The sequence below is a fragment of the Mirounga leonina genome, unplaced genomic scaffold (genome assembly GCF_011800145.1).
Source record: "Mirounga leonina isolate KUSES-001 unplaced genomic scaffold, KU_Mleo_1.0 Mir_376, whole genome shotgun sequence".
Taxonomy (NCBI): Eukaryota; Metazoa; Chordata; class Mammalia; order Carnivora; family Phocidae; genus Mirounga; species Mirounga leonina.
The window spans coordinates 5,149,633-5,171,395 of record NW_023270718.1 but is presented as its reverse complement, the minus strand read 5'-3'; the positions used below and the strand labels follow the sequence as shown (position 1 = coordinate 5,171,395).

General features: G+C 59.5%; 2 protein-coding genes across 4 annotated transcripts; one reads left to right on the top strand and one right to left on the bottom strand.

Annotated features, from left to right (window-relative positions):
- Positions 1 to 1,113: 1,113 nt before the first annotated feature.
- Positions 1,114 to 14,872, bottom strand: SCAF1 (SR-related CTD associated factor 1). Of its 3 annotated transcripts, none has more exons than XM_034986974.1 (11): positions 14,752 to 14,872; positions 11,137 to 11,250; positions 10,831 to 10,888; positions 9,997 to 10,091; positions 9,588 to 9,688; positions 9,382 to 9,497; positions 3,975 to 6,812; positions 3,232 to 3,314; positions 2,784 to 3,002; positions 1,845 to 1,973; positions 1,114 to 1,547 (listed from the first exon to the last, which is right to left on the bottom strand). In XM_034986974.1, exons 2-11 carry the CDS (start codon positions 11,242 to 11,244, stop codon positions 1,356 to 1,358), a joined length of 3,939 nt encoding a protein of 1,312 aa, XP_034842865.1. In that variant the 5' UTR covers positions 11,245 to 11,250; positions 14,752 to 14,872; the 3' UTR covers positions 1,114 to 1,355. The 3 variants fall into 3 exon arrangements, with proteins under 3 accessions (XP_034842865.1, XP_034842864.1, XP_034842863.1); XM_034986973.1 differs by lacking the exon at positions 14,752 to 14,872 and adding an exon at positions 13,919 to 13,963; XM_034986972.1 differs by lacking the exon at positions 14,752 to 14,872 and adding an exon at positions 13,455 to 13,878.
- A 721-nt stretch (positions 14,873 to 15,593) lies between these two features.
- On the top strand, positions 15,594 to 19,519 carry RRAS (RAS related). The gene is made up of 6 exons (XM_034987126.1): positions 15,594 to 15,774; positions 17,702 to 17,789; positions 17,903 to 18,005; positions 18,089 to 18,197; positions 18,972 to 19,090; positions 19,162 to 19,519. The coding sequence occupies exons 1-6, from the start codon at positions 15,622 to 15,624 to the stop codon at positions 19,244 to 19,246; spliced, it is 657 nt and encodes a 218-aa protein (XP_034843017.1). The 5' UTR covers positions 15,594 to 15,621; the 3' UTR covers positions 19,247 to 19,519.
- The last annotated feature ends 2,244 nt before the right edge of the window (positions 19,520 to 21,763 follow it).

Sequence of the window (21,763 nt, the reverse complement as noted above, 5' to 3'; positions counted from 1 at the left end):
ATTTTACAGACCCAGAAACTGACACTAGGAGAAGAGCAAAGGTCACAAAGCAGGAAACACAAGATGGGTTAGAATCCAGTCTGACTCCAGGGTTGCTGCTCTTCAAGGGAGGCCGTGGGGCAGAATCTAGAACCCCTGGCTTGTCTATGGACAGTTCAGGCCACTGTCCAGTAGGCAAAGAGCCTTTCACCTGGATCGTCCTGTCAGGTGGGGGAGGGGGGCTTAGGTCCCCTCCCAGCTCCTGCTGGGCGACCTCAGGCAAGTCCTGCTTCCCAGGCCATGGGCCCCCCTCTGCACGAGGCTGGAACAGGCAGTTGTAGAAGAGCTCTGTGCCCCAGCCTTAAAGCCCACCCACCTCAGCGACCCCGGTGTTACCACCTCTCCTCACTAGGTCTGGGTTCGGGGTAATGGGGCCTGATGGAGGCCAGTGTGGCCCTGACTCACTGTGTGGCCCCTGCTGCTCTGTGCCTCAGTTTCCCTCTCTACCCCAGGAGAGTGGATAAGATCACCCCAGCCTCATAGCACTGGTAAAAAGAGAATCCAGGGGTGCCTGGGTGGCTCAGTCATTAAGCATCTGCCTTCGGCTCAGGTCAGGATCCCGGGGTCCTGGGATCGAGCCCCGCATCGGGCTCCCTGCTCCGCGGGAAGCCTGCTTCTCCCTCTCCCACTCCCCGTTTGTGTTCCCTCTCTCGCTGTGTCTCTATCAAATAAATAAAATCTTAAAAAAAAAAAGAATCCAACTCAATGGGGGACAAAGATCGTGTTGCTGGGGCAATTCCAGGGCAGACCCATAGCACCCAGGTACCCTGAGCTTAGAAGACCCTGAGCAGGTGGGACCTGGGACCCCAACACCCCACCCACCACCACTTTCTGTCAAGAGCAGCGGCTGACTATGTACCAGGTATGCTTCTACGTGCTTCACTTGCCTGGGTCTTCATCCCTCCAACACCCACTTCAAAGATCAGGAAACTGAGGCCCAGAGAGGCAAATGCACTTGCCCCGAGTCACAGCCTGCTAGCCACCCTCAGACTTGGGCCAGACCGCCCGTGTATCTCTTCTCAACCCTTTGCCAAACCGGTCTCTGAAAAGAAAGGGCTAAAATCATGGCGCTGAGGGCTAACATTTCATGAAATCTTTAATGAAACTGGGGGAGGGGCACAAACAGAAGGGAGGGGCAATGGGGACAGGCTTGGGGGCACGGGGCACAGGGCGCGGCAGGGCAGGGGGCTCTCCTCTTCCCTGCAGCAACCCTCCCCCAATCATCCCACTGATGGGGGGAGGGAAGTGGGGAGGTGGAGCCATAAATACGTCCAGAATTCCAAAGAGGCGAAGAAGGGAAGGGGTGGCTGAGGGTCTCAGAGAGGGGGCAAGGGCAGGCCTGGGCCACCCTTGTCAGGGGGCCCGGGCTCCTTGGGCGGTCGTGGGGGCCCTGGGGGGTCGCCTGGCTTGCGGCCGTGCTTGCGAAAGTAGCGGTAGCGTTGGACGTAGGCCCGCACCAAGTTGCTCACCTTCACTGGGTTGATCTCCCCGCTTTTGCTGTGGCAGATCTAGGGAGTGAGGGGCAGCTGCGGTCACCCCCAGGGTCCCCTCCACCTGGACTGCTGAGCACAGCTTGCAACTAGGATGGGAGCTGCTCCCCCCCAATTCCAGGCCTACACCCCTACTTGTACCCCTGATGCCAGCAGGACAGGCCCCGGCGGGCTTGAGCAAATCCTGTCACCCTCCTCGCCTTCCAGACAGACCCGCCACTCCCGGCTCCCCGTCTGTGTGACATCGGCCTGCGCGTGTCCGTCTCTCCTCATGTTCTCCCCACCTCTGTGTACCTGTCCCCCGCCGGGCCCCACCTTGTGGACAGCCTTCCTCAGGATGTCCTTGTACTCCTCCTTGGTGATGTCCTTCTTCTGATAGTACGGCTTGATGGCCAGTTTTACCTCCTCCACCGCCCGCTCCTGTGTGTGCAGCTTCTTCAAATACTGGCACAGGTGGCAACAGGGCGGGAAAAAGGGACAGCAAGGGCCAGATGAGGTGCCGCAGAGGCCCCGGCCTCCCCTCCCCTGCCTGCCAGCTCAGCCTCTGCCCTGCACTCCCCTTGCCGCGGCCACCCCAGACCACAGGCCAGGCTGGGCCTCTGAATGTCACTTGAGCATCCGCTAGGCTGGACCCTGGGCCCTCCCTGGTGGCCCTGGACCAGGAACCACACGTCCACGGCCCGCACAAAATGTACACCAAGTAAGAGGTGGGCAATGCCACCTTCCGGGCAACGGGCTGTTGCACCAGGACAGGAAAACATCCGGACGTGACCGAAAGGAAAATCGCCCTGAGGCCCACGGGCAGGAGCCAGATGCCGCTGAAGGAAAACCTGTCCCAGTCTGCCCGGCAACCACCCTCCCTCCTGCCGTCCAACAGATGCCGGATCTTCCTTTCGGAAGCCACCCTCCCTCCTACCCAGAAAGACGGGAGGAGGGACAGGGGTAACCACGAAGCACACAGTCGCACGGACGCGTGTCAGCACGTGGGTGTGTCTACGTCGTCGTGTTTCCTACCTCTCCCCCTCTCTATCTGCACGTAATTTAAAAAAAAAAAAAAATCTGCCCAGCACCCATCTCCCGCTCATCCGTTTGAGGGAAAGTTGAGTTCCTTACAATTTAATGACTTTGCTTTGCTCTAAGTTCCCGCCTGTTGGCATCAGTCTCCCGTCTTCCTTGGGCCCCTGCGTCTCAGCATCTGTTCCCGTTCTCTGCAAAGCCGCCACCAGCCACCCACCTCCCCCAAGCCCAGCGCACCTTGTCTGTGTCCCCACGTCCCTCGGAGCTGCTGCTGCCCTCTCGCTTGTCGGACGCTGCAGCCAGCCCAGTGGGGGTGGGAGGGGTTGAGCCACAGCCCCCCAGGGGGAGGCTGCCAGGGAGCAGGTAGCTGGAGGGGCCAGGGGGCAGACCCAGAGACGTGGGCACAGGAGTTGGTGTCACCCCCAGAGTAGAGGGTGGCTTTCGGTGGCTGAGGATCTGTGGGAAGAGGTTGGAGAGAGGATGAACAAAGGGAGGGGGGGGGAAGGGGGACCGCGCACCTCCATTATTCCCGCCCCGGTTTCCCAATAGCCCCAGGCGCCAGAGGCTCCTCTTCTGGCCAATCCCTTCCTTGTCCCAAGGCCTGCTGGGAATTGCAGTTCCTCCCCTAACCAGAGTCAGGTGACAAGAGAAGGGACTGTGGGGACTCTTCCCCCAGGAAGCCCACCTGGTTGGTGGCCTGGATCAGCTCCTGGGCCTTTGCTCGGCTCGCCAGATTGGCTTCTTCCATCTTGAAGAGAAGTGCAGTCACTGCAAGAGGCGGACAGTTGAGGAAAAGGAGATCAGGAGTTGACACGAGAGGGGCTGGTGAGCGTCACCTGGCCACCTGCTGCCATCTCCCACCCTGGGCCCCTAGAGAGGCCATGGGTCTTGGGCTCAGAGCTGGGAAAAGGAGGCCTCAGCCACCGAGAGAACCACTCTGCAAGCCCCCGCCCCGTTCTTAGGACTTAAGGTTTGTGTGTGGTCAGGGGGCAATATGGCCGGGTCACTCAGGGACAAGGTGGTGGCAGAGGAGATTCTGTCTCAAGCCCCCTGTGGCCTACTGCCATCCCCCAGCGGACACTGCTCCCCCCTCACCCTCTTCTTTCTGGTCCCTCTACCACCTCGCTTATCCTAGTCCGCCTCCAGGCGGCCCCCAGGACACGGCCTACCCCTCCAGTCTGTGCTGGGCTAGCCGCCCCCGCACTCATCTACCTGCCCTCTCCCAACACACCCAGACACCAACAAGCCTTCTGGACAGACCCTGATCCAGCCCTCACCCACCCAAGCCTCTCACAGCCTGGGACACTACATACCGACGACCCCTCCCAAGGCATCTCCGCTGCCTCCAAGTCTGTCCCCCTGCGACCTCATCCTCGCAATCCTGTCTCTGCCCCAGCCTGCCCCCCTCCGGCCCCAGGGCACACTCACAGGCCAGGACGCCGCTGGTGGTGCAGTCCACACCAGCAGGCAGGTTCCAGGGCATGGGCGGGGGCAGCGTGGGCAGCTGGGAGGCACGGGTGGCCGGCCCGTCTTCTGCCCCCGAGTCACCGGCTGTGGACCCCGCGCTAGGGGCAGTGCTTGGGGCGGCTGCAGCCGTGCTGGTGGCTGTGGTGGTGGCAGGCTGCTGCTCCTCCTCCTCCTCCTCCTCCTCTTCCTCCTCCTCCTCCTCCTCCTCCGCCCCACCTCGGACCCCAGCCTCCTCGGTGGCCTCTTCGGGAAGGAAGGAGACCTCGGGCGTCTTGCAGCTGCTATCCACGGTCTGCGAGTCCGGCGTGAGCGCGGGGGGCGGAGGGGCTGCCTTAGGGGGCGGGGTGCTGGGGGCCTTGGCTGCCCGCTCCTCCCCGGACCAGGAAGTCTCCTCCACCCCCTTGGCCCCCGCTGCCTGGCTGCAGCTGTCCGCCTTGGACTTCTTCAGCGTCACAGGGCCGCCGCTGCCCCCACCGCTGCCCCCGCCACGGATCTTCTTCCTGGTCTTGGATGGCTTGGTCTTTCCCTTGGTCCCCTTGGCTTTCTTGGCCCCAGCCTTGGCCTTGACCTTGGTCTTTTTGGGCTTGGTGCTGCCCGGAGCTGCTTTGGCCACTTCTGCAGGGGCCCGCTCATCGGGCTTGAGGAAGGGGGAGCGGCTCTCCCGGTCGCGGCTGAACTTGACCCCGATGGAGCCCAGGCCGGCCGACGCCGCCTCCTTGGCTGGCGTGGTACTGCTGACGCCTTCACGGATCAGCACCGCCACCTTGGACTGCAGCTTCACCTTCCGGGAGGAAGAGGAGCACGAGGAGGAGGACGAGCCCGAGCCACTGCTGACCGGTGGCTTTGGCGGGGGCCCCGAGGAGGGCGCTGACTCCTTGGGAGGCCGAGCCTTCTTGGACGACCTGTCCCTGTCCCTGTCCCGGTCCCGATCCCGATCCCCCCCATCCAGCGCCTTCCGCCGTGATCCCTTTTCCCGGGAGGAAGAGGAGGAGGAAGCAGCCCCCGAGCGGCGTCGGTCCTTCTCGCTGCTCTTGCCACCCCGCTCCTCGGCGCTCAGTCCCTCTGAGTCGTACAGGACCTCGCGCTTGGGCGACGAGGCCGGGGCCGGTGAGGGGCCTCGGGGGTCGGACTTGTCAGGCCGGCCCACGGTGATGGTCCGCTTGATGGCGAAGAGATCGTGGTCCGTGAGGTCCTGGATGGAAGGTGGCACAGCCCCCCGGCGGCGGCTGTCGCGCTCTCCCCCCAAGGAGCTGGAGCCGGAGGGCGGCTGGGTGGGCAGCGGGGCCTTCTCGCTGTCTCCAGAGCGCTTCTCGCCCCGGGACCGCGACCGCTTCTTCTTCTTCTTGCTGCCGCCGCCATCTCGGTGCTTGCCGCGGTGCCGCTCGCGCCTGGAGGACGACGAGGAGGAGGTGGCCGGGGGCGGGGAGGCCGAGCGCCGCCGCCGCCGCCGCTTCTCCCGGGACCGGGACCTGCGGCTGCCCCCGCGGCGGCGGTCGGCGCTGCGCGAGCGGCGGCGTGCCGAGCGGGACCGCGAGCGGCGGCGGGCGGACGCCGAGGCGTGCGAGCCGGGCTTGCGGTCCCGGGAGCGGTGCTTCTTGGAGTCCCAGGGGGAGGCCGGGGCCGGTGGGGCCGGCGGCGCGCCCGACGAGGACGAGGCGGCCTCCTTGGCCTCGCCGCCGCTCCGCTTGCGCTCCCGCCTCGACTTCTTGCGGGTGGGGGGGCCCGCGGGGGCGGCGGCAGCGGCGGCGGCGGCGGCGGCGGCCGGGGAGGGCGAGCGCTGGCGGTAGCGCTCCCGCCGCTGGGTCAGGATCTTGCGGCGCAGGTCCAGGCCGCCCCAGCGCGTGTCGGCGGCCGGCGGGGCCGGGGCCGGCTCGCCTAGGTCCACCTGCAGGGCGCCCTCGCCGTCTGACTCGGCGTGCAGAGACAGGAAGTCGTCCCCCTCGGGGGCCCGGGGAGCGGGCGGTGGGGGCGGGGGCTGGGCCGCGGGGGGCGCCGCGACGGCAGGAGGGGGGCGGGCCGCCCGGCTACCGCCGGCCCGAAAGAGGGACACCGCCACCCTGGGCTCCTCCTCGGGCTGGACGATCTCGCCCTCCTCAATCTCTGAGTCGCCTGGTGGCAGCAGGGTTGGCGGGATGGCGGCTCCACCGGCTGTCACCACCTCCACCGAGACCTTGCCTTCCCGACAGGCCTCCGCCTCGGTCCCCACCACGAAGACACGCCGGCGGGTGGCTCCGTCCACCCGGGTGGAGTCCACCTGGGGCGGCGTTCCAGGGGCTGGCGTTGGCTGTGGGGGCTGGGGGTCCGGGCGGGGGCTCTCGTCACCTGGGAAGTCCTGGCTCAGGCTGTTGTCATCATAGATGCCCGCCAGGGTCTCCGAGATGCGACTGATGCTCTGAGACAAGCCTTCCTCCTCCTCCTCTTCCTCTTCTTCCTCTTCCTCCTCCTCTTCCTCCTCCTCCTCCTCTTCTTCCTCAGGCGAGGGGGTCCCCGCTGATGAGCTGGGGTTGGAGCCAGTGGGCTCGAAGGGGTCGTACTTCTGCTCCGGAGCAGGCGGTGGGGAGTAGGCCTCATCGGTGGGGTGGAAGGGGTCATAGATGTCGAATCGGGGCGCAGGTGGGGCCGGGGGTGCTGGGGGTGGGGGAGGTGGGGGAGGGGAAGGGGAGGAGGATGAAGGAGAAGGGGAGGGGGAGGAGGACGCAGAGGAGGGGGCAGGGGGCGGGGCGGGGCCCCCGTCTCCGGTGCCCAAGGTGAGGAGGTGGCGGGCACAGGAGGGTCGAGAAGAGTGGGGCTGTGGAGAAACTGCAAAGGAACGGTGGAGACGGAGAACCGTGGTCAGGTGCGGACCCTCCTCCTGCTGTCCTGCACAGGGGCCTGCAGGCAGGACGCCACCCCAGCCACTGCCCCCCTCCGGTGGCCCTCGCTGCGCCAGCAGGCACGGCTCTCAGCACTTCACTCTGGCTCGACTCACAGCATGTTCCCACAGCCCCCTGCTGCAGGTACCACGTCCTTACCGGAGGACACTGAGGCTCAGGGAGCTGCAGGATCTTCCCAAAGGGCCCACAGCGGGGAGACGTTGGGGCGCAAACTCAGTCAACCGAGCCTGTGCTCCCGTACCCTGAGACGTCCACTGGCCTGCAGCCCAAGAACCCCCTGACTGGTGTTACCGCAGAAGCCACGGGCCAGAGTGGGGCGGCCGGGATTTGAACCCAAGACCGCCTGCAAGGCCGAGCTCTGGCCCGCCGCTCCGGCTGCCTCTGGTGGAAACTTATCGTTTTACGGAGGGCATCACGAGTAGCTGCAAAGGTGACAACTCCCTCTTGAGAGCCAGGAAGTGGCAGAGCTGGGGAGCCCTGACTGCCAGCGTCCTCACCCAACGTACATCACTCTGTGACAAGCCCCATCCGAGGGGCTGCATCTGCTCAGGACTCAGAGACACCACTGACAGGCGACAGGAACGACCAGTGTCCGCCACCCTCCTACCGGCCAGGCATCGTGCTTTCCTGCGCTACCTCCTCTGCCCTCCCGAGACCGGGCTTTCCGAGGACATGGTCTCAGCGCCGTAAATCCCACCCACGGAGACAACCGACCAGGGCTGCACCGCCTGACACACACATGGGTGCCGAGGTCCCCCTCTCAACCACATACTATAGGGACCCTGCGACAGCCAGGACGCCAGCATGGTCAGGTGGACAGGGCCAGGACAGCCGGGGCTGAAGAGAGCAGTCCCAGAGCCGCCTCTCAACCCAATCCCAGGCTCTGAGCCCTCACCCATGACGTGACCAAGGACAAGGACCTCAACTGCTGCCTGCCTTGGTTTCCTCATCTCTACAATGGGGGTTCACACATTCATTCAGGACATTTTTACTGATCACCTGTCTTGTGCCAAGTACGGTTTGGGGTACTAGGAATAGAACAGTGAACACAAGAGACAAAGTCCCTGCCTTCAAGGAGCTCCCATCGAGCAGGGAGAGAAATCTCAATGAGCCACACAGAAAGCCCGCCAGCTGCTGAGGGCTGAGGAAGAAGATAAAGCAGGAGGGGGCGCCTGGGTGGTGCAGTCGGTTAAGCTTCCGACTCTTGATTTTGGCTCAGGTCATGATCTCAGGGTCATGAGATCGAGCCCTGTGTTGGGCTCCATGGTCAGCAGGGAGCCTGCTTGAGATTTTCTCTCTCCCTCTGCCCCTCCCCACCCCTCCAAAATAAATAAATAAATCTAAGAAAGGAAGAAAGAAAAGAAAGCAGAGAAGGATGGTGATGATAGTGTTCACACCTCACGAGGACGAGGGGACGAGATGAGCAGTTCTGTGGAACGAACTAGACTGCACCCGGCACCACGAGGACTCAGTGAGCATGAGCTCTTGCTACCCTGCTTATGAATTATTAGCACCACCAGATGTAGAAAACAGTCCACAGGCTGGAGCAGTCTGGAACTGCAAGACAGCCACGACTTTATATAATTTTTATATGACGTAGGATTACGGATGAGTTTTTATCCCCTAAGTTCTTAATAGTTTCCAAATGGAGGAAGAAAAGCATCTGTGATAAGAAAATAAAACATAACCCCAGCATCCCCCCGGCAAGACAGCTCTTAGGTTCCAGATACATCTGTATCACTGAAGGCCTGGGGCCAAATCCCCAAGGCCATCTGTTTTTGTCAATAAAGTTTTATTAGGGCACTACCGTGCCCCTTTGTTCACTTATCCTCTATGGCTTCTAATTTGAAAAGAAGTGAAGATATTCTTGCGGGCCCCCAAGAGTGTGGTGGGCCCCAGGTACAACGTTCCCTGAGCCAAATGGCCAAGTCAACCCACGGCTGTGAAAAAAGGTGAAGGGAAACATAAACTGGCCAGGCGTGGGAGAGCCACAGTCACTGCAGAACAGTACTCCTGGCTGCCCCTGTGCTACACCTGAGCTCCCTGAGCCTTCCGCTCCTCGCCATCCCTCCCAACTGTGGACGTTTGGACGGAAGCGAAGTCTAAACCTGGGGCTCCCACCAGGGTTCCAGGGGCCAGCAGCAGGGGCATCACCGACGAACTGGTTAGACACGCGAATTCCCAGGCCCCACACCTCAGACTCCCTGAATCAGATACTCAGAGCTAAGAGCCCCCCACTTGCAGGGAGCTGAATTCCCACTGCAGTTCCAGTGCCACGTGGAGCCCGGGACGCTGAGTGCCTCGCACGTGCTGGCGATTACGTCAGTGTTTGCTTTACGTGTGTCTGTCCGTAAGCACAGCCTTTATTTTGGTCTAACAGGCAAAGGCTTAAAGGTTTTGTCTAAATGACACAATCGCTACTATTACTACCAACAACAGCTGACTCCCGCACAACTCTGAGGCCGCCTGCTCAGCTGCGCCCTGGCCCCACATACCCGTTTTGCCTGTCCTCCAGGCCCTGAGACGGGGCAGCAGGCTAGGCACGGGCAGAGGAATCGGATCCCTGTCCCCGATTCGGACCTCGGCCACCAGCTCCAGCATGTCCTCGCTTCTGCAGGGCAGAAGGGGGTGAGTGAGCCTGAGGGAAGCTTCCAGCTCCCACACCAAAGGCCTCTCCCACTCCAGCTGCCCAACTACTCACTCGCCAGGCCGCAGGTCCAGGTGGCTGGGAACCCAGGTATCTGGGGGATCCAGAACACTCACCAGCCCCGTGAGGAAGCTGTCTGCGGCCATGTCCAACACCTGGAATAGGCCAGGAGGGGCCCCAACCTGTCCCTGCTCATGTAAGGACCCACAAATCCCATTTCCCCAGCCCCTAAACTCTCAGGAACCCAAACATCTGAAACCCCAAGAAAATGCAGGGATCCCACCAATTCCCTCATCCTGACTTGCCTCAGGGACCCAAGGCTCACCCCCACAGATGATGCCCCCAGCCCTTCCACTACTGCTGCTGATCTGGGTCCCCAAACCCAACCCCAGGATCCAGACTCCACTGACCTAGCTCCCCCAACCCCCAGAGTCTGGGCCCCCAGCCCCATGTTCTTACTCACAGTAGCCGTGTCAGTCCCCCCTGACTCCTGGGAACGGGGCTCTGACCGTGGGCTCCGGCAGCGCCTCCATCGAAGGCCATGACACCGGGAGCCATCTGGAGAGAGATTTGCACGGGGGGTTGGAAACGGGGGACTAGACAGAGACTCTGTGGGGCAGAGGAAAAAGGAGCCTGCCCTAGCTCTTGACAAGGGAACCAAGTGCCTGCCTGTTCACCCTGCCTCCATCCACCAGCCCCCAACTTGGGTCCCAGAAGGACATCCCCAACACCATTCTGAGGTGCCAACACTCTCACCCCTGTCCTCCTAGCTGCCCTCAGGATGATGTCCACACAAGTCAGTGTGGCATTAGAACCTTGCTGTGACCCAGTCCCCATGGAGCGCTCCTGCCTTGCCTCCTGCTCACAGCCCCATGCCCACCAGCCCCAAAGAACCACGGCTCAGTCCCGCAAGGTGCCCGGTGCTGTGCGCCTGCGGGCTGCCTCTGCCTGCCAGGCTTTCCTCTTTACCGGACGACCCTAACACATCCTCAGAGACCAGTTCACCTGTCTCACCCTCTAGGAAGCCTTCCCAGACCCCACCCCCCCAACACACTCCCTTAAGTGGGCCTCCTGCCCTCTCACGGTGCCTCGGGCTACCTCTGCGCTCTGAAGGGGTCTCCCTTCCACCAGACTGGGAGCCCCTCCGAGGCAGCCATGGGGTCTGACCCATCTTTGGCTCCCTGTGCCAGCACGAGGGTGGTACGCAGGAGGCCTCAGGAAAGCGGTTATGAATGAAATTAGGATAAAGAACACAGAGATGGGATAGGAGACTAAGAAGAACCAGAACCCATCATACCTTTATCATTTGGCAGATCCCCCTGCAGGGAACTTCCCACAGCCTGCTGAATGGCCCGCTAGAGAAAAGGTGAAGGGTGAAGGGGGTGGAAAGAAAGGGCAGTCAGGGGACTCCTGCAAATGGTCACAAGCTCTGCTCCTGGGAGACAGCCATTCCAGACACCCCTACAACCAAACTCAAACCCTTCAGAGGAGCCAAGAGTCCAGGCTCCCAGCCCCTCCTCCCCCCCAGGGCCCAGGAATCGGGCCCTGAAATCTGAACTTGCAGCCCATCCTTCCCTTGGCCCCAGGTGTCTAGCAGCCTTACCAGGATAAAGGCAGAAGGAGAAAGCGTGGGGTCTCTGTCCGGTGGACCATCGCCCCGATCCTCGCCCGACTCCTCTGTCTTCCCTCGAGACTCATCTTCTTCCTCCATGGTCACCTGGCAGTTGAGGGGGTGAGTTTGGAGTGGAGGCCGGGGCAGGGGAGGGAAGCAGGAAATGGATGCAAAGACCTCAAGGGCCGCCAACATTGCTTTGATCAGCATCCCCTCTGGCATCCCTCCCTCTACCACCACACTCCAGGCCTTGAGCCTCAGGCCCAGTGCAGCCATCAGAGGGACCAGAGTGGGCTCTCTTCCCTTGCCTGGACCTCAGCTGCCTCCTTTGTAGGCCTTCCCAGCCTCCCGTTTCAATATGGCACTCCCAAGTGCCCACGGGTTCCCCCACAGCCAAGCTTTAAGACCTTACTGCTCACCCTCCTAAGAGCCAACCCAACGCCAAGATTTTTATTTTTGGTTGAGTTGTGATTTCAAATACCGTGCCCCATAGTCTCGTAAACCCTCCTTTCCCAAACTGAGATATGTGCCCGTGGGCTGGGTGTACCTCAAATACCACACAACTGCCTACAGCATCAATTCTCCTCGATGGCTTGGAACCAAAAAACTGTATTTATATGCAAAAGATGGAACTACAATAGAGCGATGTACAAAACCAGTACTGAACTGAAAACACTGCTTTCAGAAAGGCATGCTGTCCACCCCACCCCACAGAGGGCATCCACCTAATGGCCTATCTGTCCATTGGATGAAAGCACGGCTCAAGCTTTCATGACCTCACAGAAATTCTTAGATTATACTAAAGTTGAGAGATTATCTTTCACACTGGTGGGTGCCTGGGTTAGGGCTTCTGAAAGCATGACTATTTCAGCTGCAGGTTTCCCTGTAACCATCAAGTCTGCTACTTTGAAAACAATATCCAGTCTCAGAGTTCCCAGAAAGCTTTGAGACCTGTAAGCCCTCACCCCCACCCCTGACTCGTTGTGCTTATCTGGAAAGGGGCACAATAGGAATATCTACCTCCGAGGGCTGTGAGAATTGAAAGCGGACTGACTTCTGCCACAGAATCAGCACAGTCCAAGCACTCAATACAAAGTAACAATAATTAGCATCATTAGCCTTCAGGTTTATCTCGGCCACTCTCCCAGCTGCATACCTGCAAAGCAAACACCCTGGTCCTGGTCTCTCTCCTGCCACAGATTTCCAAGCTACGCCAAAGAACCCAGCCATGAGCCTGTGGCTCCTTCCCTAACTTCCACTAATATGTCCTGCTTATAAACCCCTATGGACAGTTCCCAGGCCTGGGCCTGCTCTCCAGCACCTCTGGGGGAAGCACATGCTACGCTCAACAGTGACTGTCACGTAACAGAAGCCTAATCAAGATCTGCTGAGTACAGACACACAGATCTCCAAGCCCTCTGCGGTGTATGAAGATGCTCCCTTGCCCACTTAGACATGCCCTGGGCTTTGCAGACACACCCATGTCTCCTTAGATCTTTTCAACATGAAAAGACATTCTGCCGACATTGCTAGGTCTCTCTAGATCAGTGTTTCCCAAACCACAGTCTGATAGCAGTATAGTGGTTCACAAATAGCTTGTTATTAAAAAAAAAATAAATTGAACGCAGTAGAAAATTCTTCACAGTGCATCACAAATAGTAAGTGGAAATATTAATTAATGGGACTTTGGCATTAAATACATATGTCAGTATGCAATGGGTCTCAATAAAAAATGTACTTCTTACTGTAGATCAAGGTCAAAAGAATTTGAAAAGCTTTACACTAAATGAGTCTAGATGATCCTACAGACTTCCCCACACTAATGTGGACTAATTCTAATCTCTATAGCTCCAGGGCAATGCAGAATTTAAAAACATTTTTTCATTTGAATTCCATTATAAAGTGCAAGTACATTTGAGCTGGGCAAATTTTCCAATACTCTCCTTTGTCTTGTTCTCCACGCGATTATCCAGCCCCAAAAGGGATTCGAATTTGCTCTAGGCATAAAGACTGCACTCTTGCAGTCACACTGAAAGCCACCTAGATGGTTCCAGGTCCTTCTAACTGCCCCCTGCCTCCTGTCACCCAGATTAGACACTCTTCAGACGTTAGAGACCCATCCAGGCCTCACAGCACACCTCAGTATTTGCCTCCCTCCCTTGGTGGGCATATCCCACCCCTCTAGGTGGCCCTAAAAGACTTCCTAGCCCTCGAACAGTTCTTCCAGGCCCGCTAAATGGCCCCAGACCCATGTAGGTGAGCCGCATCAAGTCAGCCCATGTAGACACTCCCAGCCCTAAGAGACATACCCCGGGTGCTATAGATGGCTCTGCAGATACTCCTCAGCTCTTGCAGACCTCCTTCACCCTGGGACATATCTCAAGATCTCAAGATGGCCCCAGAACCCTATAAACAGACCCTAACCTCGGGTCAGCCCATAAAGACGATCAACAGTGCCTATAGAAATGACCCAGGCCAGCTAAGTGATGGAGAGCAGGCTCCAGGCCCGGTCCAGCCCGGTGGACGTCCCCAGTCCTCACGGGGACGCCCCGTAGATGTCCCCCGGAACCCACAGACGCGTCCCGGGGCCTTGAGAAGGCCCCCCGCTCGGCACCAGGTTCCGCCGCCGCTGCCGGGCCAGAGCCCGCCCCGCTAAGTCCTCCAAGGCCCCGCGGCGTGTGGGGAGGACCCCGGGACAACTAGCGACCCGACTCCGCCCCGCCCACCCCGATAGGCCCGAGCCCCGCGGCCCAGACTGCCGCCGCCATCTTACCCCGCCGCTCGGGCTGCGGCTCCGGCCCCGGCGCGGGGCGGGGCGGGCTGGGGGGGCTCGCGAGCAGAGGGAGGAGAGGGGCGGAGCTAAAACGCCGCCGAGCTTGCCGGGACTTCAAGTACCGAGCACGGTGCCGTGAAGGCTCGTGGGAAGTCTCTGGACTCAGTTTCCCAGAAGTCAATGGGGGCACACAGGAAGGGGCGCGAGCGACGGACGCCGGGAGGCGTAGTCCGCGCGTCGCCTCCGTCGCGCGGGGACAGCATGGAGGTGAGAGGTGAAGGGGGCGGGGTTGCGGTAGCCCGCGACGAGGCCCCACGGCGCCCTGCGCGCGCGCGGAGGGAGCTGCGGAACCGGAAGTGACGCGAGAGCACTGAACACGGCCGCTGCAAGGGAATTGTAGTTCCGAAAAGTGGGCGGTAGAAAAAAAGCTGGACTGACTGGGGGTTGCGCCGCCCAGCTTCTGGGGATCCCAGAATATCCCGGTCTCCTAAGTCCCCTCTAAATTTAGAACCAACGAGCCCGACCCTACAACCTCCTCCTCATTTAGGATGGAAAAATCCAAATTCGATTTCCTCTCAGCAGGAGTCCGGACTCCCTTTTTCCTCCTCCCTGGAACTTGGGAGTTCGACCCCTCCTTCCTCACAAGCAGGAGTCGGGCCCTCATGCCCATTCTTCCTCCATCCTTCCATTCCTGGTCTCAAGCCCATATTTCACACAGACACAAGTGTTCGGGTTCCCAATCCGAATTCCCTCAGATCCAGATTTCTGAATCCCCGGCCCCACCAACCCCTGGACTCAAGAGTCCAGGCCCCCAGCTCCCTCCTTTACGGAACCTAGTAGTAAAGACTCTCTGATTCCCTGGAATCCAGGCCTCCAGTCTCATTCTCTCCGAGAGACCCCGGAGTCTGGGCCCTCAGCTTCCTCCTCCTTCAAGATTCAGAAATCCTGGCCCTAGGCCCTTCAGTGATGACCCAGCCACCCCGGTTTGGGGGAGCTGGCTCAGGGATTAGGAATGCAGTGATCTCACGGCCCCTCCCTGTCCCGTTACCCCGCTGTCCCCCTCCAGGGCCCCATCTCCCCTCCCAGTCTGTCTTCCGCTTGGCTGGGACTCCGGGAACCGGAAGCCTGGGTCCCTTAGCGGGCGGAGACTCCAGCTCCCAGCCTAGACGCCCGGGTCGGAAGTTTGGCTAGGATCCTAGGACGGAGGTGGAGCTTCCCCTCAAAACCGGCTCCTTCCTCCGAGCGCGCCTATATACGGCCGCGCGCGAGTCGATGAGCCCCGCCTACTAAAACGAGGCCTCAGGGATGGTGCCCTGAGAAGCGGTGTCTCGGGGATCCTCATTTGCATAGCACCTCCCCGAACGATTTTCCGGACCCGTCTGCCGAAAGAGCGAGAGCTCTTATTAGCATAGCCCCGCCCACGGACGGCCCGCCAGCCGAGAGCGCGTGGCGCAGCTCGGGGTGAGCATAGTCCTGATATTAGCATATTCCCGCCCCTTTCGGAATTCCCCTTCACAACGAAAGCTTGTCCCCTTCCCTTATTAGCATAGCTCCTCCTTTTCCCTGGCCTTGCCTCCTAAGTGTCCCGAGACTCCCGTCCTTCTCTCCCGAGCTCATGATTATGCAGTAGTCTTATTAGCGGGGCCCGCCCCTAGGCCCCGCCCGGCTCCCCCCAAGGCGGTAGCGGCGGCAGCGGTGGCGACATGAGCAGCGGGGCGGCGTCCGGGACAGGGCGGGGGCGGCCCCGGGGCGGGGGGCCGGGGCCCGGGGACCCCCCACCCAGCGAGACACACAAGCTGGTGGTCGTGGGCGGCGGCGGCGTGGGCAAGAGCGCGCTGACCATCCAGTTCATCCAGGTAGTGGGCCCTCACCCCGGGGGGGGTGCCCCCGGGACCTAGAACTGAGCCCTTCGGGAGATCCCTGAGACCCCGATTTCCCCCTCGATCCATCACTGAGACCCTCCTATGAGACCTTCTGATCTTAAAAAATCCTCTCAGATTGTGACCCTGAGCCCCCCCTTCAGTGCCTCCACCCCCTACACAAGGGACCTATACTCGCATCCTGAGACCCACCATCCCTCCTCCCAGTACCCAATACCCCGCTTCCCTGCTGACTTGACCCTGAGCACCTCCTGGGAGCACCCTAAATCCAGAAGTCACCCCATTTAGACCCTAAGCATTCTCATAGGCCCCCACCCCCAGGTGTCACTTGCCCCTACCCTGAGCCCCATCTCCCCAGATCCCAGATTCCCCTCTCAGCCACCCAAAACCTAACTGGGAGATTACCTTCGTCTAGATACTTACCTCCCCCAGAATCTAGAAATTGTGCCCAGACTTTGCCTGGGGCCCATCCAGTACCATCTGGTCCTGAGAGAGGCACCCTCAGACCCAAGAGATTTCAGAAAGATCCTGCCTTTTGGCCATTCCAGAGAATTCTTAAGACCACATGTCCTGTCCTGGGGATCCCCCATCCCACCAGACCCAGACCTCCACCCTCCCCCAGGGAAAATCACCCACTCCTCCATGTTGAGTTTTCTTCCACTCTAACTCCTTGAGCACCTCTCAGAAACCTCGGCTAGCCCCCAGATCACCTCCATGAAGAAGCCCCCAGATTCTTGACACCCCCAGAGAGACCCACTCTTTAGGAGTTTCTCTGACCCTATAAGTGCATCTCAGGGTGTCTGAGACTCTGTAGACACGTACCTATATTCTATGATAAACCTCCCAAATGTGCTCCTTGGGGCTCTCCCCAGCTCTCACCCCAAAATTCTCCAGCTGTGTTCTGAAGACACGCCCGTAATGCCCCCATGGCGCGGTCCCTGCACCCTCCCTCCAGGACAAGCCCTCACCAAGCACCTCTCCCCTAACAGATGGGATGCAGCTCTCAGACCCCCAGCTACCAGATCACCCCTTCTCCCCTGAAAATCCACCCCTGCCCAGGAAACCTCCAGCCCATTCCCAAGGGAAACCCTCCCACCTTAGAGAAACCTTAGAAAGGTGTCTGCTTCTGAGATGCTACTGCAGAGGGCCCTGGGCCCCAGACCCCCCAAGAGACCTCAGCCAGTGCCTGCATGGGAACCCCTGCCTATAAAGAAAAAGGCCCCGGCCCTGGGCCCCTTGCACCCAGGGACAGACCCAAAGCTGGCCAAAGGCCTGGCTGGAGGCTAGCCTGACCCAGGCAGGAAGGGAGGGGCCCAGCCTGCGGGCGGGGCAGCTTCTCTGCTGCTGGATTGGAACTGGGACCTTCCCCTGGGAGGAGAAACTAGAAGCTGCCGGAGAAGGAGGGGGAGAGGGAGGAGGAGGAAGAAGAAGGAGAAAAAAGGAGGGAAGAGGAGGAGGAGGGAGAGATATAAACAGGCAGCTATTCAGATACCATAATAGTCCCAATAACTGAGCACCTACTATATCCAAGCTATACGTTAAATGCATAACAGGGATTTCCCCCGAATCTCACAAACGCTGGATTAAGTGTAGTCCTATTTTTATCCTTATTTTCCAAATGAGGAAATTGAGGTTCAGAGAGGGGAAGTGATTTGTTGAATGCTGCACAGCCAGGACGTAATCACCATGTGGGGGATGTACTTGATACCAGAAAGAGAGAGGACCAGGAGAGACTCGGAGAAAGGAGACTAGGTAGGGTGGGAGGAAGGGACGGAGATCCGCAGAGAGGGGAGCAGGGACCCAGAAAGAAGTGGGGGAGGCAGAGCCCAGGGGCAGGGCTACATCACCTCTCCTGGGGCACTGCAGGAACCGTGGTAACAGTGTCTTCTCCCTGTCCCACCAGTCCTACTTTGTGTCTGACTACGACCCCACCATTGAAGACTCCTATACGAAGATCTGCACGGTGGATGGTGTTCCAGCCCGGCTGGACAGTGAGGGCGGCAGGGAGTGGATGGGGGGATGGTGGTGGGGCTGAGGGCTCCCAGGAGCGGCTGGGGGGCAGGGAGCCTCATCCCCACAGCGGCCCCTCTCCCCCTGTCTGCAGTCCTGGACACAGCAGGCCAGGAGGAGTTCGGTGCCATGCGGGAGCAGTACATGCGCGCTGGCCACGGTTTCCTGCTGGTGTTTGCCATTAACGACCGGCAGAGGTGAGAGGAGCCGAGGGTGGCCGAGCAGGGCGGACCGGGGCCGAGCTGCTGGCTAGACCTCAGGCCTCTGGCTTCATCTGCAGTTTCAACGAGGTGGGCAAGCTTTTCACGCAGATCCTCCGAGTCAAGGACCGAGACGATTTCCCCATCGTGTTGGTTGGGAACAAGGCAGATCTGGAGACACAGCGCCAGGTCTGGGACACTCTCCCCACCCCCCGTCCCCCATCTCAGCCTGGGAGGCTCCTTTCAGTGCATCTCCTCACATCAGCACCCTCCTCTGGCTCCCCTGGTCCCGCGCCCTCCGTTGTCACACACATCTAAATGTGTTGCCCCCAAATTGGATCTTCTGCATGTAAGACTTCCCAGAAAAGATGGCTGGAGGGGACCGAGGGCACCTGCGCCCATCCCCAGGTCAAGCCCCAACCCTGCTCCATCCCCACCTCCAGTCAACCTCCCACTCGGGCCCCCCACTGCCCCTGTCCCTTCCCTGCTCACAGCCCTCCCTTGGCTCCCCGCGCCCCTCCCTCCCCGAGAACTCCAGCTCCTGCACTTGACACTTAATTCCCACCATGTCTTGTCCCTTCCTTTCTCTGCTCTCACCATTTCCTATACACAGAGTGTCTGTGATTTCCACACAGAACTCAACTTTCCGATTAAGCCTTTGGGGGTTTCCAGCCCTCTGAGCTTTGCTCAGGCCTTTGCAGGGAATACCCTGATTTCTCTGCGGGAGGAACTCAGTCATCTGATGTTCAGAAGGGCAAACGTCTGCAGAGCCTTCCCTGACTCCTTACTTAATGGAGCCAAGCCCTCTTGGCATGTTCCCCATGATCTCCTTAGAACTTTTCCTCTTCACTTGACCCCCACACTAGGTCACCCCCATTAGAGCATAGTGTGTCTTTCTGCCTGCCATGGTTAGGCCCCACCCTGAGTACAGACACCTGACTCCTCCCGCTGTCCCCCTCCCAGGTGCCCCGATCTGAAGCCTCTGCCTTTGGTGCCTCCCACCACGTGGCCTACTTCGAGGCCTCAGCCAAGTTGCGTCTCAACGTGGACGAGGCCTTCGAGCAGCTGGTGCGGGCCGTCCGGTGAGCAGAGCGCCCTTCTCGTTGTCCTTGTCCCCAGGCCGAGACCCAAACTCACCAGCTTCTTCCCACAGGAAGTATCAGGAACAAGAGCTCCCGCCCAGCCCACCCAGTGCCCCCAGGAAGAAAGACGGAGGCTGTCCCTGCGTCCTCCTGTAGCCCAGGGGGGTGCGAGAGGAGCAACCAGCATGAGCTCTGGGGACCAGCAGCGCTCACCGACCCTGTTTTCCCATCTGGGTTTCCCAGGATACACTACACCCCCATCCGGAATTCCTGGCATCCTCCAGGACATCACCACTGTGTGCCTTCTGCCAATGCCTCCCTTCCCCACCCAAGCCCCTTATTGGGGTGAGGGGCTCCCGGGCATCCGGGTCACTGCTGTATATAATCCCCTCTCCACCCCCAGGGAAATAAACATCACTGCCAATGTCAGAAAGTGCTTCTTGAAAAGGGAAAAGGGCTCCGGGGCGGTGGATGAACTCAGGGCACACACAGCCTCACTCCACCTGCCACCATCGGATCTAGAACTCTTTGCTTGGTGGGGAGGAGGGGGTGGGCTGTGCCAGAGAATGAGCCAAGCCAGGTGTCTGGACCCCTGCTTCGCCTTCAAGGGTGGGGGGCATTCTGCCCTTTTGTGTTTGGGTGGGCATTTTGTTGGGATGGGGTTTGACATCTAAATTTTTTTTCTTTGCTGTAAAGTTCTAGAACTGCAGTAAGGTAGCCAGAAGCTACATGTGGCCATTTAAATTTATTGGATAGTGGTGTTCCAGAAGGCTCCCAGGATCTTGGAAACAGGCCCCTGCTACAACCCCTGCTTGCCCCCTTCCCACCTCCAATATATATTGAGAAAGACTTGTTGGCTACAGGAGAGTGAAGGGACAAGGTGGGCGGAATGGTGTCCAAGCGGCTGGCTGGCAAGTTCTCATTTCCAGAAAGTTCCCAATTGCGCTGACAGCTGAGTGCAAAGTCTTAATCCAACTTGGGGCCAGTGTAGACACATTCCACCTGAGCCTCTCTCCTGGGAAGGGCTGACGTGTGGGTCTTCTTAAGGCCACCCCCAAATAGTTGCTAACTGGCTTGTCTGGGAACGCTTGGATTACCCCCATAGTCCACCCAGGACCAGTTCTGCAGCGTACTTGCTAACCTGGAATGCTGGCGCCAGACTGGGAGACCACCCCTCGTCCATCTCCCAAGCCTGGCAGGCATCCCTGAACCCCAACACCTAGTCAACACAGCAGGCCAGAAACCTCAGCCTCAGTCCCCGTGCCTTGGAACTTTGATCTCCACCTGTAACTGTCACCAATCAATGATCTACTCCTACCCCCGTGTCTGCTACGTTTGGACAGAACCTCTGGGCCCCTGGTCCCAAACGGCTCCCCTCCCACCCACCCCAGAACCCACTCCTGGTTCAAGGGTAGATGATGGCCCCTGGCAGCCGCCCTGCCGCCTTCACTCAAGAGCTGTTGGGCAAGTGCCTCTGTCTTCCCAGCTGTAGAATGGGGGTAATCACAGCACTACTTCCCAGAGGCCTTTAGGAACCAATCTGCACCCAGAAGGCAAACAGCATTTGGAGTATACTAAGTGCTCTCTATCAGTGACGGGGGCCCTACTGTTCTCCTGCCCCAGAACCATGAATGTCCCTCTGTATTCCAGGTTAGAACAATGATTAGCTAAATATCCCTTTCCGGGTTTCATTATCACAGAATCCTTGGCCTGTGTTCAACCTTCCGCCCTGGGAATAAGCATGGCCCCAAGTATTGTGTTGCAGGTTCACTCCCTCTAGCCCCAGGACCTCAGCTCACCGGGGACCCAAGCCCTGCCAGATGAGGAGGGAAGGGGGTGGGGGGCGGGTTCTATCACTTTCCAGACCAGGTCTGACCTCTCTACCTAACCCCAGCCGGAGGTGAGGCACTCTTGGGCGTCTGTGGAGACCTATGACGATTTCTCCCTCCCTGGGTCCCCATCATCACAGCCCTAGCAAGCCTTAGTCTTTTTTGCATTGTCTATCAGCACCAAGTTCTTGCCTAGGACACCCTGCTTCTTTAAGGACAATGATGTGCTTTGCAGAGGTGACAAAAGCTACCGCTTACCCACAGAAAAAAGCACACATACAAACCCACACGACAACTGGCAGGCCATTTTTGGGTGGTTTGCTAGCACCACCTATCCCCAGCTCATTAGGCAACAGTGAAGAGGCTGGCGTGGCCTCCTTGGCATCTCCCTAGGTATGTATGCGCCTCTCTGGTTCCTGTCCTCCCCGAGGCTCCGGCGGGCCCTGCCGACGATTCAAAGTCTCTCGGGGTTCTGATGTCCCTCTTAAAACATCCTTGCCACCCTCTCCCCCTTCTGCCATCTCTTGGACCTCCAACAATCCTCTTGGGGCCTCCTGTTATGGGGAACGGGTGCTAAGTGCTTCAGACATTCAGTTTTCCTTCATCTCGACAAAAGCCCATTTTTACGAACAACAAAGCTGAGGATTCGGGCTGGTATCCAACTCACCTGGTTAAGTGCTGGAGCGGAAATCCAAATTTGGGCAGTTGACTTCCAAAATCCAACCACAAGGTTATCCTGCCCCCAAAGGGAGGATGCTGCCCTGCAGCCCACCTTCTGAACAATCCACCCACTTTCCTTAGCAGAGCTCCTATTTGAGGCAACGCTGATCGTGGAACCTTTGGC

Excerpts from the sequence above, each read along its gene's own strand:
- SCAF1 (XM_034986974.1), bottom strand. The coding sequence starts at position 11,244 with ATGGAGGAAGAAGATGAGTCTCGAGGGAAGACAGAGGAGTCGGGCGAG. Across the intron at positions 3,003-3,231 it reads TGATCCAGGCCACCAACCAG|ATCCTCAGCCACCGAAAGCC; the intron begins GTGGGCTTCCTG and ends CTCTTCCCACAG. Across the intron at positions 1,548-1,844 it reads TGAGGAAGGCTGTCCACAAG|ATCTGCCACAGCAAAAGCGG; the intron begins GTGGGGCCCGGC and ends CTCACTCCCTAG.
- RRAS (XM_034987126.1), top strand. The coding sequence starts at position 15,622 with ATGAGCAGCGGGGCGGCGTCCGGGACAGGGCGGGGGCGGCCCCGGGGC. Across the intron at positions 15,775-17,701 it reads TGACCATCCAGTTCATCCAG|TCCTACTTTGTGTCTGACTA; the intron begins GTAGTGGGCCCT and ends CTGTCCCACCAG. Across the intron at positions 18,006-18,088 it reads GCCATTAACGACCGGCAGAG|TTTCAACGAGGTGGGCAAGC; the intron begins GTGAGAGGAGCC and ends CTTCATCTGCAG.